The sequence below is a fragment of the Dermacentor albipictus genome, chromosome 8 (assembly GCF_038994185.2).
Source record: "Dermacentor albipictus isolate Rhodes 1998 colony chromosome 8, USDA_Dalb.pri_finalv2, whole genome shotgun sequence".
Lineage (NCBI taxonomy): Eukaryota > Metazoa > Arthropoda > Arachnida > Ixodida > Ixodidae > Dermacentor > Dermacentor albipictus.
Window position 1 is genome coordinate 111,812,501 of NC_091828.1, and position 20,025 is coordinate 111,832,525.

The following is a 20,025-nucleotide window of genomic DNA, read 5'->3' on the forward strand; positions in this document are numbered from 1 at the left end:
TCTAGACTACAACATTGAAATTAAAATCTTATGACCTTTTTTAACTGATTCCTTTAGAGCGCATCTTGCAATACACGAATTCAAGCCAGCGATTGCTCAAGACATCTCCGCTTGGAACGAATTTTGTAAGTAGTACCCGTTTTAAGATACCCGCTTTAAATAATTGAAGTAGAAGTATACTGCTCCGCTTACTTCAGCAAGACTCCTTTTTTACGCATTGAAGCTCAAAAGTTACTGGCACCCCAACGCATTTCATCGTAAGGTTTGGGAACGCATACTTCGAAACCGATGTGATCGTCAGAATTCGTTCCGAGAGAATATCATTTTCGAGGAAAGTCATAAAAAAAGGATCTCGAATGCTTCTTGTTTTTCAGAAGCACACGAGATCTTTCTTTCATGAGCTTCTTTCATGACATCCTTTCACGAGATTACCTTTCTCTTTACTATGGCAATATTGTGCTCGGTTAAAACACCTTGGCGGGCTGGTTGGTTACAATCCATGATAGAGTGTATAAGCGTGACTGAACGAGGACGTAGCAAGAAACAGATACAACAGAGAAGCGCTGTCTCTGTGTTTCTGTTTCTTGCTACCTCCTCGTTCAGTCGCGGTTATACACTCCATCAATATTGTCCTGCTACAGTTGCTGGTAATAAAAGTTGGCATTCGTACTTTATATGTAAAATCACATACATTTCACCACTCTCATAGTGCTCGAAAGTATTGTTAATGACACCCCTTGTAGTAGATATAGTGTGTCTACCCCTCAGTGTCATACATCGAAACTTTGCATTTTCACTCACTAAATCACCCCGACTTGCGTTGATGCCCCTGTTAAACTTATTTTTAACAGCTTTATTGTATTAGCTTCGTGTAAGCTTATATCCAGTATTACGAAACCTATATCATCTTGTGTGCTGGAATCCGTCTTGTACACTACTGTTACTGTGCAAGTTCCTGCTATTTTTTGTTTACCCGACATACAAATAGCACGTGATGCTAAAGGCCTAGTCAGGTGACTCATGCCGTCACCTTTCGTCTCAGCACCATGGATATCATGTACTCACTGTGTTGTCAAATAAACGCATTGTCATTGTCAAGTAACCAGCTACCATTTACAAATTGCAATATGTAGGATATAGTTGTCTGGTAAATAGGTAACTCGCTAATTAGTCAAATATATTGAATTAGAGTTCTAAAGCAAATAATTTCCGCCTCTGAAAGTATTCTCTCGAAAGAAGCATAATCGGGCTACATGCCGCGGGGGATATATACAAATTATGTTAATGAAGGAAAAAAAAATATGTGTTTCATATACACCTGCTTCTTCTGTTGTAAGACACGAACTGTATTGCAGGGCTGAATATTATGCAGCTTTATATTAAATAAACACATATTGTCTCACCTTTTCGAGGAATGTGAAGGTTTTCTGCCGTCTGTTAAAATTAGTTGTTTATGTCTAAATGGCTAACGAGTAAAAAGTCCCGGGAGTAGCATCTATGAGACGGTGGACAACCAATTCAAACGGCTCTTCGATAAAGGAATGGCCGCTACCGACGATAATGCCAGGAAATAACATATCGGTGATTTTTAACTTTTTGACTGACCCTGTCAGGGGCGCCTTCCCCAATCTTGTCGGCAAGGTATTCGTGCGTTACAACACAGCGCTTCTTTCCTCACATTGAGCGAGTTTTCATGTGTCCCTGCATGATGCCTTCACAAGAAAACGAGGGAAGATTACCGAAGAAAATTTTGAAAATGAATTCGTAGTGAAGACAAACAACATGCGAATGGCTCAAGAGGACACATTGAAAGAGTCAGGCCAGCTATTTCCATTTGCTGCATTCGTGCAATATTAGCAAAGTATAGAGAGGGAATTAACGTTGAGTAATCGATTACATTTTAGTAATTGCTCGTTTGCGTTCGTGGAGATGTAATTGGTAATCGTAATCATTTGCATTTTTGAAAGAAGTGATTGTAATTGCAGTTGGTTACTTATTTTCTCCAACGTGTACAAGTCTGGTTCCAAGGAAAGCTTTCCTCTTATAGGGAGTAGCGGTGTGCTAAAACTCTCTATATACTATGACATACGACCCCAGTTAGGCGGGTCTTAAGGCTGCAGTGCATTTACTGTTTTGTGGCAACCTTGACCACTGCTTACCCCGTGTAGTCCACCGGGCCTGCCTCGTTGGGAGCAGGCAACGCCCATGATACGCGAGCCAGGAAAATCGTGATTAGGCTTAGCTGCCAGCGGGCCATGTCGAAGACAGCTCGATTCCTCCGAATAACTCGACGGCTCCTGGAACTCGCGCTTTTATTATAACGCCCCGACCTACGCTGAGTGCAGCCCAAGTAGTCGTTGACGTATAACAACGCAATATTCGGTATTATCGGACATGCTCACCAAGGCTATCTCAGAAATCGCTCTGAAAGGTGTATTATTATTAAATTATTTTCAAGCGGCGGTGTATAGTGGGCATTGTCATGAGGCATTCCGTTTCATATCTGAGGCCATACCGGGCGCCTTTGTCAGTGCGGCTCATCGCAAGTGTTTGTCCTTTCAAGGGCCTCTTTATTATCAGTCACTCGGTCAACACAACACAGCGCGCGCATTGTTTGCTGCAGTGAGGAATTTACGATAATCTGGAGGGCGTCAACCTCCTCCGTCGCTAACCTTCAGCAGGATTGTAAAAAAAATCCAAACGAATCGTCTTTTTGTACATGTAGTTTGAATGTCTGCCATTTCTTTAGTGACTATCTTGTATTTGTACCTTTCACTAGCCGAGCTGGCCATGGCTCCAATCATGTTTTGTTGTATTGGTTTCATAAAATAAAATGAAGTTGATGTTGAAAAAAAGATTTATCTTCACGGGAAGCTGTCTTGAAGCGATCATGACTAGAATACAGCGCTGCAGAGCTAAGACAGACACACAACGTGAACACATGCGCAGACGAGGAGCGATCGATAGTTGGTGATCAGGGAAAGTCTTGCAATTTGGTTACATAAAGGCCATTTAGTCACACCAAGGCCATCAATCAAGGCCATTTGGTTACATTAAGGCCATCAATCAAGGCAATTTTGTTACATTATATAGGTATAGGATAAGGACACGGGAGCAATGAAAAAAGTTAAGCAAAAACCGCGACAAATAATATATATACCGTGCTTTAAGTGTACGTGCATAAAGGCCATTTGGTCACATCAAGGCCATCAATCAAGGCCATCAATCAAGGCAATTTTGTTGCATTATATAGGTACAGGATAAGGGCACGGGAGCAATGAAAAAAGTTAAGCAAAAAACGCGACAAATAATATACCGTGTTTTCAGTGTACGTGTAGTCGACTTCTTCTGGATCTGTTATAGTACGTAGAAGGATCGACATTTGGGCGAGTTGGTACTGGTTGAACATTTTGAAGGGGCAGCGCAAGAAGACGATGACAGAAGGCAGGAACGCACAGGACAGCGCTGAACTCACAACTAACTTTATTCGAAGGCATACATACACTTATGTACACAACCCATAGCCACGTGCTCTCCCGTCTATGGGTTGTGTACATAAGTGTATGTATGCCTTCGAATAAAGTTAGTTGTGAGTTCAGCGCTGTCCTGTGTGTTCCTGCCTTCTGTCATCGTCTTTTTGCGCTGCCCCTTCAAGCTGTTATAGTACGCTCGTTCCGGGATTCTCGTGATGATCACTAACAGTAGCGGTTTCTCTGACGAGACGCCTCTCTGTATCAATGGCGTTCCCTGCCGCGTTAGCGCAGTGGCTATATCGTTGCGCTGCTGAGCTCCAGGTCTCGGGTGCAATCCCTGCCGCGAAGGCTGCATTTCGACGGAGCCGAAATGCAAAAAACGCTCGTGTACTCAAATTTAGCTGCGTGTAAATAACCCTGAGTGGCCAAAATTTAATCCGCAGTCGTCCCTCCCACCCTACGGCATGCCTCGTAACCCGCTTGCAGTTTCGGCATGAAAGAAATCTTAGAATTTAATTATTAATTAAAATTAGTAGAGTTAGAGTGCGAAACGTTTTCCATGTCTGTCCTGCAACTGACCATAGAAGAGGAGGCACAGAATCGGCTAGGCACCGACCGAGTGCCCTAACATCCGCGGCATTATCGTTAATATTTTCTTGGACGTCACAAGTGCCATTGTTTCGCAAGTGGCTTTGTGATTTGTTTGCACGGCCTAGTGACCGCGACATTGTCCTAGAAAACCTGACCGATACACACGGCTCCGAGTTCGTGCTGCTCTATAGGCGTGCCGATAAAGGTCAGAAAACAAAGTTTGCCCACTGAACCACGTTTGTGGATATCACATTGCTTAACCTGTTCAAGCTGCCATTCGAGCACAGATATACTGGTGTTTATGCGATGTATTTGCAAATGAATGTATTTGCCGCAGCCGCAAAAACACGTCTTGTATATTTCTGCGTTTTTTTAAAGCGAAAGCATCAAATGGAGCCCATCGAGCGAAAGAGCCGGCGGCGTCTGTAGCAGCGAAATGGCACCTAAATTCCCATTGGCTGCGACGCCACGTCATGAGCGCGCCTAGACGGAGCGAATCGGAACACCTGCTGGAGCGCTAGCGCGCCAGGTGTTGCGTGAGGAGAGAGGACCTCGACGCGACGCCACGTCATCAGCGCGCATCGGCGGCGCAGATGCCGCGTGTCACCGACGCCGTCGGTGGCATATGGGGTTGGCACCGCAGCGGCTGCTGCTTCCTAGCTTTGCTCGGGCAGCCCGTACCAATATGGTACGTTACTCGCAGGGCAGAACTCGAAGGAGCGCTAAGCGGCCTTCAATTGGAGATTAACGCTTTCGCATTCACAAGTCATAAGAAGTGCTTAGGTGTAACCGATTTGTTTTTTTTTTAGAGCGACGATGTTTATGGCTAGGTTCGGGCGGATCTCGTCACCGTGGAATTAGACCAAGAACTTTCCATACGGGGGCCGATCCCGAAGATAGTGCAATGCTGAACTGACCCGCGGCGGAGGTGAAGCGGACGTTAAGCAATTCCCATACGTGGGCCGATGCCGAAAACAGTGCGGCACCAGGCCGACATGCGGTGGAGGTGAAGCAGGCGTTAAGAACTCCACTAACGTGGGCCGATCCCGAAGATAGTACAATATCGGGCCGGCCCAGGGTGGAGGTTCAGTTCGCCATTATGGGGCACGCATTCACATCTTTGCTGGTCATCCTTTTTCTCTGAGTGGAAGGGCAAATATTCTTTTTTCGTTTTACAGGAAGCTGCTGTTGCTAACTATCTCTGGTGCGAAATTTATCATTGGAGTCGCAAGCTTATATTTTGTGCATCTGAGCGAGAAATTAAAGTCAGAAGAAATTAAGGACGAAATTCGGGCAGAACTCATCTGCTATGACTATCCAACTTGGCGAATAGCATTGTTTTGAGACAAAGATGAATTCGGAGAAAATTTAAAGGATATTTTTTTTTCTCATTGAAGACCGGCGTGAACGAGGTTAGGTCCACATTTTTAGACTGCGCTACCTTCGGGATTAGCCCACATTCTTGAACTGCATTATCTTCAAAGTCGATCCACGGAAATGGACAGATAGATAATAGGAAAGAAAAAAATGCCTTGCTGGGCGTGTTCAGGGTTAGGAGGGTGCATATATCTACCATATAATTTATATTTAGAGCTGCACTGGAGCGAAAACGTCCGATTGGTGTCAAATACGAGAATTGTGTTGAATAGTCTTCCATCTTTTCTGTCCCCATATTCAGTCATCATCATGAAAATCATCATCATCATCATAGTATCTACACCACTTTTTTTCACGTTCATTTGAACTGCACATGTCCGGGATAGACCCAGCACAGAGGCTTTAGAGGCCAGAAACCGGCATAACCGGTACGCAAATTTGGCGTTAATTCGCCAAGGAAAACATTGTCTTCAAAAATTGCGCAAGTCCGACGCTTGTGTGGTAACTGTGGGAACGCGAAGCTTTTGAGGCGTTCCCGCGGGCATTGTTGCCTCAGCCTGCATGACGTTGTTTACTGCATAGCGCTGCGCGTCCTCTTCCGGCTTTCCACTTCTTCGGAGGTCTGCATGGGCATCTCTTGAACATCTCGTCTCACCGCCTAGCGGATGTACGATGCAAGGTTACCCGTTGAACGCTTCCTTATGAGCGCGCAGCCCGGCGTGATTGATGTGTTGATGCTTGAGTTATTGCGCTGTGCTCGAGAGACACCAGACGCGAGACTTCCATGTGGACAGGCCGCACCGTGTGCAATGTGTTCGGGATTGGTTAGACGACTGCCGCGCAAACCCGGTAGAGTATGTAGAGAAAGCTTCGCTTAAAAACAAGACAATCACACAAAACAAAGAACGGCAGAGATACGAAGATGTGACCAGTGACAGCTTGCTTCGCTCCAGCTGACAGACGACACACTCCCGCGCTTCGTCTGCATCGACTCTCCCAACAACTGCGGTGCGATGATGGTTTCACTTTGCTTTGAGATAGGCGACAGTTTCGTCTGCACTGACTAGAACAAGCCTTTGCCATGGTGTCGCGAACGTGTGTGTGTTTAGGAAAAAGTCTATTTAAACAAGAGACGATACGAACACGGAGTCACAATCACGGCACAATTCCACCAGGGCGATGACATATACAAGAAACGAATGATTGTATAACGAACAGCTTCAACGAAAGATTGTGTTACTGTAAAGGGCTGCATAAACTCACCACTTCGGGGACTCTTCATTTTAGACCTGCTATTTTTCTCAGGTGACTCGCGTGGTGTCCGTCGAAGAGTACCTTTGTCGGTGTCGTCAAAGCGGAAGGAGAAAAGCTTTTCACCTGTTTTCGAGCAGCACATTTGAAGTTATATACTGCCTCTACGAATCGACTGCTTTGACACCTAAGATTTACAAATTTGTTTCTGGAAGGCTCATGAATCATCGCTTGTGATTCCTTACGGAACGTTGTATAGCGGGTCTGGAGGGACGTAGTTATAATCAGGGGCTAGTTTCTGTGACAACGAAACCAAAGCTACGATGTCAAAGTGCGTGAAATTGAGAAAGAGAGAGAGAGAGAGAAATAATTTATTTAAAGAAAGTCGTCGAGGTCAGTCTGAACTAGCGTGCGGTAGCACACTGCTTTGCAGGGGGATGGGGAAAGGGGACGTATATGCTGGATGAGAGATAATGACTCTAGTGAGAGTGCTCCTGAACAGCTTGTCACATTATCATGCGCATTAGCTCAAGCTGGGGAAGCAAACACAAAACGTTCTACAGAAAGCTGCAAAATAGGACAACATGGTTCTCTGTATATTGAGTATTATTCGTGCTTTTTTCTTGCGTGTTTGGGCAAAATGTGAAACCTTAGCGCGTGGAAGCTACGCTGTTTCAAGTTTCTGTTTCAAGAATCCAAAAGGCGCCATCAAACGCTGCCGGAACCCTCCCGCGTCGCAGTAACAGATGTAAAACACGTGAAGAAGCTCACTGCCCGAGAAGAAGCCCTTCATTGCCGCAAAATGTTGTCAGCGAGTGTAGACAATATGTCCTCACCACCCGCACCATGTGCAATCGCAAGGTCTACATTCCTTCCTGGTTGGTGAAGATGTGATAGGCACCTTGTCGTATACTTTGGTGGCACAAGCGGCCAAAGTATATATCCAACATATGACAATGACTACGCTCCTGCAAACCTCCCTGCTGTCAAACAGGCATGTAGCAAGTCCTGTACCTTATGTCCCTATGTACTAGTCCTGGTCTTTATGTCACAAAAGCAGTGGGGCAGTTGTAATAGTTGGCGTTTCCATCATGGTTTCGCGCAAGCTTCTGACGCTGACCGAGCGCACAGTGTGAAAGAACGATGAGTGAATGAGTAGTTAGTTCCATATGAAGCACATGTTCAGCTGTCGCTCGCAATCATTTGGTATGCAGAGCGCACCGCAAATTACATCGCTTCTGGGCTGCATGTCGTCTACGGTCCTCTTACTTCGTTTCCTGCGCTCTGCTTCACGTCCTCGGCTTCGTTCAAGTTGTGAGTGCCGCTGGCTACGTCTGTGTACTACGTCTGTGTAATGTGTTCGGAAATCATCGAAGTCGAACACCCTTTGGGTATGTCCAACGTGCCACCTATATATGACTGGAAGCCTGCATCAGTAGCCACCGCCACGTAGCCATGCTGCGCTGGTGCTTGTGACAGGCAGATGACGTGGTGTTTCGTGTGTCTAACAGCAAGCCTGGCCAAGGCTTCATAGGACTTCATAAGTCCCGACTTCACGCGCATGTGTGAGGTCGGGACACAAGTTAGAATCATCTAGCGCAAAACATGAGTAATATGAGTTCGCAGCCAGAAGCCTTCGTTCTGCAGTGGACATGGAGATATGCTGTTGATGATGATGACCATGATGATTACCATGATGATGATAGTGATTATGAGAATTGGCCGAGAATGGGCGCACATCTAGTGGCGCATATCAGATGGCGAAATCAAAGAGAGATATAGTTAGTCACAGAGTCCACCGAATATAATGCGCTCTTCCATTAAGAGATCGGTATGCTTTGGAAGTATACCTAAAGGCCAACATTAAATGTTGAGGTTTCATAGAGAATTACTATTTTATTACCCAGAACAGGGATACGCTCACTGTCGTATTACATTGTCGGTCAGCGTACAGAGGTTATATAAACATGTTTGCTGGTGCCTACCTGCCTTAGGCGTACATGCACTTTCTGTGTGTATATCCACAAATATGTCCTCCGAGATACCCGCCGACCCAGCAACAGACAGCAGCCATAGTGTATCGGCAGTAGCCACGCCATGCCCGAGAAGTACAAGCAAGGACAGCGTAGCTTCAACATTTTGCCGATGCCCTAACGGCGCATTCGGTTGCACTTTCTCACAGGGAACCTATACAGAGTTCCTAGTGTCAAAATCGCATGAGATAGATTCTGAAACCGTGTATTCGGGGTTCTTTTATTTACGCCGGTTGTCATTTACGCGAAAACGTGATGATGGTGATGGTCTTGAACTATGCCGCCGCTGGCGTACAACGTCGTGACCGAGCCGTGGTTTAAGGAAGCAACAACATTGATTTCGCCCCTAAAGGCTCTTGGAGACCTGCTGCAAGAAATGGCCGGAGTCTATAGGAGGATTACTAAGACGGCGCCAAATAAAACAACAGACGAAGGAAGGAGACACAAGACAACCACGTAGCGCCTACGTGGTTGTCTCGTGTCTCCTTCCTACGTCCATTGTTTTATTTGGCGCCTTCGTTGTAATTATGCATAACCAACTCTCCCACCAGCATGTGCTATAGGAGGAGATGTGTTCTCTGCAGGCGGACCTAGCCTTGCAAAAGTTGCCGGAGAATGGTTCGGCCGAACGCAACCCATCGAGTGCGGTGTGGAGTTTGCAGCCCATCACACTGCATCCGGTAACACAGCTATAGGGGCATCTGGTAACAGAAGGGCGAGGATGAACTTGAACCGGGGTGACAGAGACTAGTCTCAATCCTTTTCGTGCCGTGTTTCGCGTCTTGTGAATAGATTCACTGAAACGCGAGGAGTACCTCTCCTCCCCCCCTCCACGCACACACAACTGAGAATTTCCTTCCAGGACAACACTGCACGTTAAGGAGAGAGCTATTGTGGCGAGGGTACCTCCGGTTGATTATCCAGTACTAAGGAAGACGAAGAAGTACGACAGATGAGAAAAAAGGAGGCAGGAACAAACAATACAAAACCCTCTGTGTGGGCGCTGTCACACACAGTCTGCGAAGGCGTCCTATCTGATACACAGTGTCAGTGTCCTCCTCAGGCACACAAATTAGCACGATGCGAATTGTAAATGCGTAGCATTCACAATGCGCCGCACAATCCGTTGTCTATTATAGCAAGGAAACGTCACTTTTATAGCGGTTCGTGATAAGTGTCCGTGATACAATGCAAGAGTGTGAATGATGAGCCGAGGTCTAGGCGATGGCCGCCCTGATCCCTTCCCACGTCTCCTTGACGGTGGGGAAGATGTCCTTCGCCGGGAGCAGGAAGCCCAGATTTCCCTGGAACGTGAGCCAGGACGGTTGAAGTTCCAGGGCGAAGGACTTCGTGACGCCCATCTTCTCGTAGGCCCAGTCGACGCTGCTCCCGGATACTTGGTCTGGAAAGTGACATCGGCGGATCTGTAGTTTCGAATTCGCCTATTTCGTCGAAAGATCGCGGTGGACACCACATTGTCGTGTTTCCTGTGTTCGGTACTTTACGTCCAGTGATTCAGTCAGAGTGTGGGTCGTATACTTCAAAGAATAACAATAATAATAAAATGGCACCTATCATAAAGAAAAAGAGGCCCGTCCGTGTGAACTACATCATCGCTTCACGCAACGTGTTTGCTAAGCGTGCCTGCAGAGGGCGCTGTGAATCGGCACGACAGCTCCTCCTCGTGCCCTATAGATGGCGTTCTGCGACAACGGATGGGACCAATAATAGGCGCGCAAGAAACGCAAAAAAAGAGAAAACTAGCTCGGTGACATCGGCCACTACCAAATTTCGAAGCTGATCATCATGGACCCATTCATAAGGGGGTCATTGTGGTTATTGTTGTCCGCGCTGCACACGTAAGTCTGAGCCATATTTATAGCACTGCGTCGTCATTTGCCCCCGTACTGCTATGTAAAGCCCCGGATGAATTTAAGGCTCCAGAAAAATAAAAGAGAATGAAAATAAGCATGCACGTCATGGTTTTTTTTTACTCTAGCGTAGATTTGTGTGATTATAAGCTTTCCATGCCGTAGTTATGCTGAAGTCCACTGATAGGTTTGACGGACATTTAGCTCCGTAAAAAAAAAAGATAGAGAAAGCAATCCAATTCTTCTGCTTTATTAGTAAAGGCCAATAAAATATTTGTGCCCTGCTTAACGTTGGATCGAAACGATATAACAGCTTAATACAAGTGCGGAGAAGCCGCCTAAACGAGAACAAAGTACTTGCTGAAGATTGCTCGGAAGACAATTGCCGCTGCGGAGAGTGCGTGGTAGCAGCAAGGCGTTAAGTTGTTTACTTACATATCGTCTTTGAAATTGGTCCAACCGTGTACTTTGTACCCTGCACTTTTCTGATGGCTTCCTTCGCCCTTAGTGAGATGTTCATCTGAAAAAAAAAGGGACGCAAAACGAAGGCCAGTAAGTAGCTCACACCATCGTGATCGCAACGACCAGCTTTCTTTTATGAGCGCGTTTGGTGGGAGCTGTTCTCAAGTGGGTGCATAAAGAGCGGGTGCGTGAAGGCGGGTGCGTAGTTGCGCGGCATTTTAATTATTTCGCAGGATTTTTTTCTTCAGCTAGACAAATTAAGCGCGCGGATATTATCTTGCTGAAGTTATCCCAGTTTTATGTTTCGTATAGTTGTCTACAACTTCTTAATTGGCGTTCTGTCAATTGGTAATGATTAACGAGTAAGGTTAATATTTGTAGGCAAATACCTAAATGAGTATAATTAGCCAAAACCACTGGTGGCTTCTCAACTACGATCAAGCGTTTCTTAAATCTTGGTTAATATTAGAAAAGACATGCAGTATATGGCTGTCACTGTAGAGAAAGTTTTATATACCAAGTGAGTTTAAGCTAAACAAGCGTGTTTGCCCAAAAAATTACGGACGATCACGACGCTCTCTAACTTGAAATTTGAACGCAACTCTATACGTGTTTTCATTTCGCTATATATTGGCTGGCGCGGACGATCTGTCTCGTGTGGCCCATCGCAAATGGAGCGAAGTGTGGCGCGACTGCCTCGCTAATCGGGAGATCGCGACCGAAAGCGCGTGGGTGACGCGTGGGCGCTATTCACAGCAGCCGCCGCAGACAGACCTCCGCTCATGCAGCGCTTTGTTTCCACATATGGTATCTCATAACGGTCGTCGCCGCAGAGCCCGTCTTGCGCGGCACTACGCTTTTCTAAAACCCCTTAAACTTCGTAAAGGAGTGCCACGCTTTGAAGAATGCCGCCTCCTCCTCGCGCACTCTGGCCGAGGCCGACGCCGCGTCGCTATTGGCCTGATAGCATCACGTGGGCCCTCGCGCCATGCATCATCGCCATTTTTGCTCGAGAAGCGTGTACGGAGTGACGAGGAGCGCATGTCGGCGCCGTTGCTACGCTCGAGCAGTGTAGGTGGCGCCACAGTCGAGGGGGGAGCGTGAAAGAGAGGAGGAACGAGGAGGAGTGAAGGCGGAGGAGGAGAGTGTCGCTACTTCACGAAGTTTAAGGGGCTTTACGCTTTTCTTCTCACGCTTTGGCCATACCCTCCTCCTCGCACTTTCCCCCTCGCGTTCTCTTCACTATCGCCGTCTTTCACTGCACGCTGCGCTCCGCGTTCCGTCTTTCGCTGTGCTCGTTCGCTCGGTTACGCCGAGAGACGACGCCGAGGGACGGCGACGCTAAACGCAGGTAAGGGTGCCTAAGAGCGGCGCTCTTGAAAGTGCGTTTAACATAAGTAGTTGATTGAAACGTTGAGAAGTGGCTTTAAACTGAACAAGATAGTTTAACGTAAAGCAGAGAGTTTAAACTAAGCAAGAAAGCTCAACGCATACGACTGGGCTTCACCTAAAGAAGTTACAAGTTTATTGTTTCAAAGTGGTTACAAGTTTTGACAGATACGAAACAAAAAAGGTGGTCCCATAGTAAAAGACTCTATTGGCACCTCCGGTCAAGGTTAGGTAGTTAGCGGAATTACTATATGGCAGCAAAATAAAGCAGTATAGTGACATTAACTTATAGGTAAAAAATTAGAACAAATACATAAAAATAATAGAAAAAAGCAAGTGAAAAAGACAACTGTGCGAGTATCAAACGCGAAGAACACGCAAATAACAAGCATGACGAGGAAAAGCACATGGATATGTTACAAAGACGGATCCACTGCAAGAAAAAAAAATCCTAGTTTCACCCGAAAGGCAAAGCATCGACTGTGATAGCAAATTAGTAGACAGCTATACGCATACTAGTTTTCTCGGCCGTACAAGTTTGCATACATTTGCTTACCAGCTAAATTAGCAAGCACGGTGTCACGCTCGCACAGATAAGCACTAACGCATCTCGCTGGATAACTGCGGTAACTCGCTGTCAAAACGTTCAAGTGAGCAAGCGCGGCAGCAGCCACGACCGAGTTGACCTTCGCGCTGTCTCTCGCTGCAACGCGCACTAAACGTTGAAAGCACAGAGCATACGAAGACACCGGTACTCCGCGCACTTTGTCCACGTTGAAATCGCTGGAAAGATGCGGCGGCCGTGCCGTAAGCAGCAGCCGTCGGAGCAGAACGCCCCCCCCCTCCCTGCCACCTACCCCCCCCCCCCCCCCGTGTTTCGCGCGCGACAGAAGACGGCGCGCCTCCGTTCGGTCTTGCTCCTTCGCGCTGGCGAGATTGAGCCGCAATCGTCGACTGATCCTCGCAAGCTTTCACTCGCACATACAGTGTACGGTGCGCGGTGGCGATGTTATCAGATTTGGATTTCAGACGGAACATCACGGCGACGGCGACGGCAAAAATGCGATTGGAGTGGCCATATAATTGCTATCGCAATAAAAAGAAATAAAAAATATGAGCTATATACGTGAAAATAAGCTACGGCTCCAACCTTGAAAAAAAGTCTTCAAGAACGGTATTATACACAGTGAGCAAGAAGAACAAAAAAGACGCACTGCAATTACAGCACATTAATCAAAAACATTCAATATAATTTTTAAATTTGTATGTGGTGTTACACTCCCGTATAACTAAAGGCAAGGGGTTCCAAAATGAAATGTAATAAAAATGATGTGTGAACTTACCATAATTAGCATTTTCGGCAGAAAAAAAAATGTTTGTGAGATGCAAATCTCGTAATGTTAGCAATCGGTAACGACGATTAATAAATTAAGTCAACTGTGACCTGATTGATTTTGACGTTACAAAACAAGATGTTCAAATTACAGTTAGTTATCTGAAATACGGTGAGCATGCTGTTAGTTCTGAGCAGTTTTGTTGCATTAACATTGTAAGAACTATAAGTTAGTACCCTGATGGCTTGATATTGAATGGCTTGCGAAAGAGTTACTCCAACTTTTGAGAATGAGCTTTAGAGTGGACAATTGAGTTTAAGCTATACAGTGAATTGAAACTAAGACACTAGGTATTACACAAATTGGGCTGTTTCTCCTAAGTTCAAAGCACGTTTAACCCAATGAAGTGAGTTTAACCCGGAGTAGTAAATTTCACGTGAAGAAGTTAGTTAAATCGCCTTTAACATAAGAGAGTGAGGTTCATCTACAGAAGGCCGTTGAACCTGAACGAGCCGGTTAGACGTAAAATATTTCGTTAGACGTAAAGAACTGTGTAACTAACGGTAGCGATAGGGCTTGCATTCGTCTACCCCGCTAAAGCGACGGATAGCTCACCAGCTTGTCGTACTGCGGGACGGGAATGTCGCTGTAGGCATACGGGAACATCCAGAGCTGACCGAAGCTATGGATAGAGAAGTAGAACTCGGTGCGACCCTGGGTCGCCCACAGGGTGTCCCGAACGGCCCGGGACTCGGGTTCCGAGAAGGCGAAGTCACCGCAGTAGGTGTCCTGGCAGGGATTGCTGCTGGCACGGATTCCTGTGTACCGCATTTATTAAGAGTTTCAGCTTGTTCTTAAGTTCACTGTAGCCCTTTGCGGCGCAATACCGGGCTACCGGAGCCGTAAATGTGGGCGCCTCAAAGCCCCTTAAACTTCGAAAAGTAGCTACACTCTCCTCCTCCGTCTTCACTCCTCCTCGTTTATCCTCTCTTTCACGCTCCCTCCTCGACCGTGGCGCCACCTACACTGCTAGAGCGTAGCAACGGCGCCAACGTGCCCTCCTCGCCACTCCGTAGACGCTTCTCGAGCAAAAATGGCGCTGAAGCAAGGTGCGAGGGCCCACGTGATGCTATTAGGCCAATAGCGGCGCGGAGGCGGCCTCGGTCAGAGCGCGCGAGGAGGAGGCGGTATTCTTCAAAGCGTGTCACTACTTTACGAAGTTTAAGGGGCTTTAGGGTGCCTGGGTGGTCAGTGGTGCCACCTGGTAGAGGAGAGTTTAATCAGAGAGTGCAGTGACGTAATAGTTCTGCGGGAACCCGCAAGGTGGAGAGAATTAATTAATAAAGAGAAAATCAGAGAAAATGACGTAATAGTTCTGCGGGTTTCTGCAGAACTATTACGTCAAACTCTTGCCTTTGCTTCGAGTTGTTCACAAATTCGACTTCGCCATGCCCTCTGCTAGCCGCCTGGTTAGCTCAGATGGTAGAGCGGCTGCCTCGGAAAGGAGTGTGGTCCCGGGTTCGAGTCCCGGACCAGGACGACGCTTTCTTCAACTGCGAGGCTCTTCTTTCGAGGAACCCTTATTTGTTTCCTTTGCAGCACTTGCTACGAAAGGGTGGATGTCGGATTTTCTCTTTATTAGAGAGGAGCACTGATGTATTATTGCAGTAAGTATACCTTATTCTGTTTAGTTGCTGGTGTAATGCGGCTGCAGCGATGTAGTCGTTAAGGCGTAGATTTAATGTTATGCATTTTCGGCAAGACCACCTGTGTAACGAGGAAATGCATCTATCGCAAAGATTGAACAAAGCGTCGGAAGACATCGCTGCCGTCCACGTTTTCGGTAATCGCGTATGATGTGAAAATTAATAAGCTTGCCTGCTATGCCTCAAGCTTGCTATGCATCAATGTACAGCCTCCGTCATGCTTAACTCTAACACGCCTAAAGCAGGTGTTCGCCTTTCTTGCGAATGTTTGCTTGGATATTTCTGGTTGGAGTTCCTTGAATTTGTTACTTTTCAAGTAACAGATTAAAGTAGCAGATGCCTTTTTGTGGAAGGTACAAAACGGAAATACACTGTATCGGAAACGCATACACACATACACACATACACACGCACGCACAGTCACACACGCACACACAGTCACACTCTCACACACACACAAACACACTCCCTCTCTCATACACACACACGCACACGCACACACAAAGAAGCTTGAAATAATTTTGAAAATTATGCAATATCGATGAATTTTAGCATATGAGTATGTTCTAACGCCCATTCCCATCAGATTTTTAAATGTACCTTTCGAAACAGCTTGATATAAGAGCCTAATTAGGTAGTCAACAGTGCCACCATAAATGTGTGTGGAACCTGCACAATGCACAAAACGTAAGACATCAAACAAAGCACACAAAAGAAGCGAATGTTTTATTTTGTAGTTCTTGTAATGGCCAAAACAATCAAGAGTCTCAGGGACATTACAAGTTTACTTACCGGACATGACGAAACCATAGATGTTCCGTTATTGCCAGTAATGTACGTGCAAAAGACGGCAACTATAAAAAATTAAATAAGAACTGTTGCGGTATTTTCAGCATAGTAAATCGAGAAGAGCACTAATATTTTCTTCAAGAATGCTAACTTTCTGTTATGTTTTCCGCACAGATGATGGAAAAGGTAACGTGCGGTATCCGACAAACGAAACTACGTCGCTTACACTAACTGCCATGTCGATGCCTTGCTGCGTCGTGGGGCACCCACGACTGAAGAATTTCGTGCTCGTGTATTCAACTGGACGGAACATCCGGCGAAACGAAACATCTAAACAGTAAATATTCAGGCTCTCTAGACATTCCGCCTCGCGGCATATTTCGTCTTGCGCCTCCACGGTAAAAATCCTGCTGCTAAAACAGTTTGAGGGTTACGACTACAATTCAGCTCCCTGTTCACTGCTTTTGAGAATCGCTGGTGCAACAGGAGACCGGTTAAACAATGTGGGCGCAGCTGCGGTTATGCGCACAGTGTTTTTTTTCTTTTATTTTACAGACACTGAACCTTGATAAACATTCGTGAACGACCGTAGCTTTCAATCGCAGCACACTGGGCGTGATGACGCATGCTCGCTTCTTGTAAAGGTGAACTTGCTATGTGCTATGTAATGGGAATTCGCCCCCCATCCCCCCCCTCAAGTGAAATAAGGTCATGCGCACAGTGTTTTTTATTCTTTTATTTTACAGACACTGCACCTCGATAAACATTTGTGAACGAGCGTGGCTCTAAATCCCTATTAGCATACTGGGCCTGATGACGCACACTCGCTTCTTGTAAAGATGAACTTCTTGAATTCTATGGGAGTGGGAGCTCGGGCCCCCTCGAGTGAAATAATTTTTACTTCTTGCCCTACCACGCCCGCCATCGTAATGATGCCAAATGAACGGAACTTGAACTAGAATGTTATAAACGCGTCGCAAAGGAACACTGTGTGGAGATGCCTGACAGAATTACCGAAGACGGTTCAGAGCTAATTCGTAAGTGTCACTTGGAATACTGACATGTGGCGCGATAACAACGGCCACCGCTGACGAGGACAGCGCCACAAGGACGGCGATAACGGTGTCGACGAGGCCAAGACAAGCACGATAACGGGACGAAGACAAGACGACAGCAACGACCCACGGAGACTGCACATGTACGACGACTCACGCATCTTGGATGTGGGACAACCCGCCGTGGTTGCTCAGTGGCTATGGTGTCAGGCTGCTGAGCACGAGGTCGCGGGATCGAATCCCGGCAACGGCGGCCGAATTTCGATGGGGGCGAAATGCGAAAACACCCGTGTGCTTAGATTTAGGTGCACGGTAAAGAACCCCAGGTGGTCGAAATTTCCGGAGTCCCCCACTACGGCGTGCCTCATAATCAGAAAGTGGTTTTGGCACGTAAAACCCCATAATTAATTTTTTTTTGCATGTGGGACAGAATTGCGGGCGCAGGGAGAATAACATATTTGGCCTTGTCTGGGCAATTCGAGTGCCCAGAGAACACGGCGTTGAGAAAGGTGGGGACCACCTATGGAAAATGTGTCTCGAAAGCTTTCGTGAACGACTACGGTTTTGAAGCCTCACCATTGTTCGTGCGACTTTCATCGGCCGCAAGGTGCAACGTCGTTGCCCCAGGATTTCGCCCCGTGAGAAAATGTTTCGTCTTTATTTTTTTTTTTACAGTCTGGAAATCTTAGGACGTAAGTTTGTGGCTGGGGTTGGGATAGGACACATACCCCCTCTTCAGTGAACTGAAGCTTTCGCCTGTGCGCATGTTCTGCGCAATTGTCAATTCATGTTCTATATATTCTTTTTTCAGCGTCGTATTTGCTTGGATTGACATACACCACATTGTTTTTCTTTTTTTCAGCAATTTGCGGTATGGCACTTTTTCTTTTCTTGTAATGTTTGTTTTTCCTTTGTTATCTGTTCTATTTGTTCTATTTTTTCTTACAAAACTTGGTAGTATGTGCTGGTTTGTTCTCGCGGTGACTTTATTACAGTGATACGTTTGTTACGATCCCATGCATGAAACGCTGTAATGTCACGTTTGCTTTGTACGCCTACCCCTGTCTAAAGCCTGGCACCCGCCGTGGTTGCTCAGTGGCTATGGTGTTGGGGCTGCTGAGCACGAAGTCGCGGGATCGAATCCCAGCTATGGTGGCCGCATTTCGATGGGGGCGAAATGCGAAAACACCCGTGTACTTAGATTTATGTGCACGTTAAAGAACCCCAGGTGGTCGAAACTTCCGGAGTCCTCCACTACGGCGTGCCTCATAATCAGAAAGTGGTTTTGGCACGTACAACCCCATAATGTTTTTTGTCTAAAGCCTGGCACTAGGCTGGCCGTATTCTTCTAAATAAGTAAATAAAATAAACCAGTACAACGTGTAGATTCAAAAGAAATTTAGAACACTCACTGCAGAAGCCTCCGATGTCGAAGTTTCGGTTGGCGTCCGCACCTCGGCACGTGCTCGAGAAACGGCTCTTCGAGCGAGTCTTCCTCCAGAGCCGGTCCTGCGCGAAAACCATCGCGCTCTTCCAACGCATTTGCAAAAGGCTGCTTCCTGGACGTACCGCACGGGGTTCTCCCGACATTTCTTTCTTTAGTCAGTCGAGCGTGTCATACGTCTGCAGAATTTCCTTGTCCCGTCACTATTTATCTAACGCGATGCTCTGCCAGAAAGAACCAGTGCAATGGATAAACAAGAGGAAAGAAGAGGAAAGAGAAAAGTAGAAGGCAGGGAGGTTAACCAGAATAACGTCCGGTTGGCTACCCTACACGGGGGGAATGGGAAAGGGGAAAGCAAAGATCACAGGGAGAGAGAGGAGGGAAGGAAAGAAGGGAATTGCGGCAAGTTCGCTGACGCGTGTGGTTTTACAGAAGTTGCATTATTAGTCACAGGTGGTTGCACTAACCCGTCGTCCTTAAGAAACACAAAAGCGCCTTCACAGCTTTTTGGGCCGACGGTTGATGGGGGCGGCGTTCCCGCAGCACCTGCACAGAAAGCGGCCGATTGTCCAGTTTTCGGAAAGCTTTGGCAAGTTCTTGTCTCTCTAGGACATATCTTGGACAGTGGCACAGCAGGTGGTCGACGTTTTCTTCGGTGCCACAGACCTCGCATGCTGCACTGTCAGTCACTCCAATTATTGTAGAGTATGCCTTTGTGAAGGCAACTCCTAACCAAAGGCGACAGAGAAGCGTAGCTTCACGTCGAGGAAGTCCGAGTGGAGGTCGGAGTTGCAGGGAGGTGTTTAGTCGATGTTGTCGTGTAAGTCGTAAGTTCGGCGAGTTCCACTCGGTCCCTGTGCGACTGCGTGCCAGGTGTCGAAGCTGCCTTGCAGCGTCAGTCCTCGAAAGCGGAATTGGAACGATGTGCTCTTCTTGATGGATAAACAAGAGTATCGCTGCACAGAGTGTCCCTGTATTCACGCTTTGTCGTTTGAACGGAACGCGAACACTATATTGAAGCAAAGTGCACTCACACCGTATATAGTGTGAGAGAGAAAAGACAAGATAGGTCCACCTATCGAAACGTTGGCCAGCCTGTCTGAGGTACTTCAACCCTGTTTTAAAAAAGTTTATACCACAGTTGGCCAAATAGCGTGATTCAACGGTACAGAATGGTTGAGCTCGATAAAGATTGAACATCCGGGTCAGTGGGACATGTTCTGTGCCGTGCGGGTGTGCGCTCGGCGGTT

The 20,025-nt window shown here is 46.8% G+C and overlaps 2 protein-coding genes across 3 annotated transcripts in view; one reads left to right on the plus strand and one right to left on the minus strand.

The window, feature by feature from the left end:
• Nucleotides 1–20,025, plus strand: part of LOC135917135 (zinc carboxypeptidase-like) — a 205,942-nt gene that overhangs the window by 11,367 nt on the left and 174,550 nt on the right. The window lies entirely within an intron of this gene.
• LOC135917154 (zinc carboxypeptidase-like) overlaps nucleotides 8,569–20,025 on the minus strand; it is a 29,717-nt gene continuing 18,260 nt past the window's right edge. Inside the window, exons 8-11 of the mRNA XM_065450650.2 lie at nucleotides 18,744–18,840; nucleotides 14,397–14,599; nucleotides 11,032–11,116; nucleotides 8,569–10,127 (exon numbers count right to left, since the gene is read on the minus strand). Coding sequence (XP_065306722.2) covers nucleotides 9,943–10,127; nucleotides 11,032–11,116; nucleotides 14,397–14,599; nucleotides 18,744–18,840 — 570 coding nt within the window. The 3' untranslated portion in view covers nucleotides 8,569–9,942. The remainder of the gene's footprint in view (nucleotides 10,128–11,031; nucleotides 11,117–14,396; nucleotides 14,600–18,743; nucleotides 18,841–20,025) is intronic.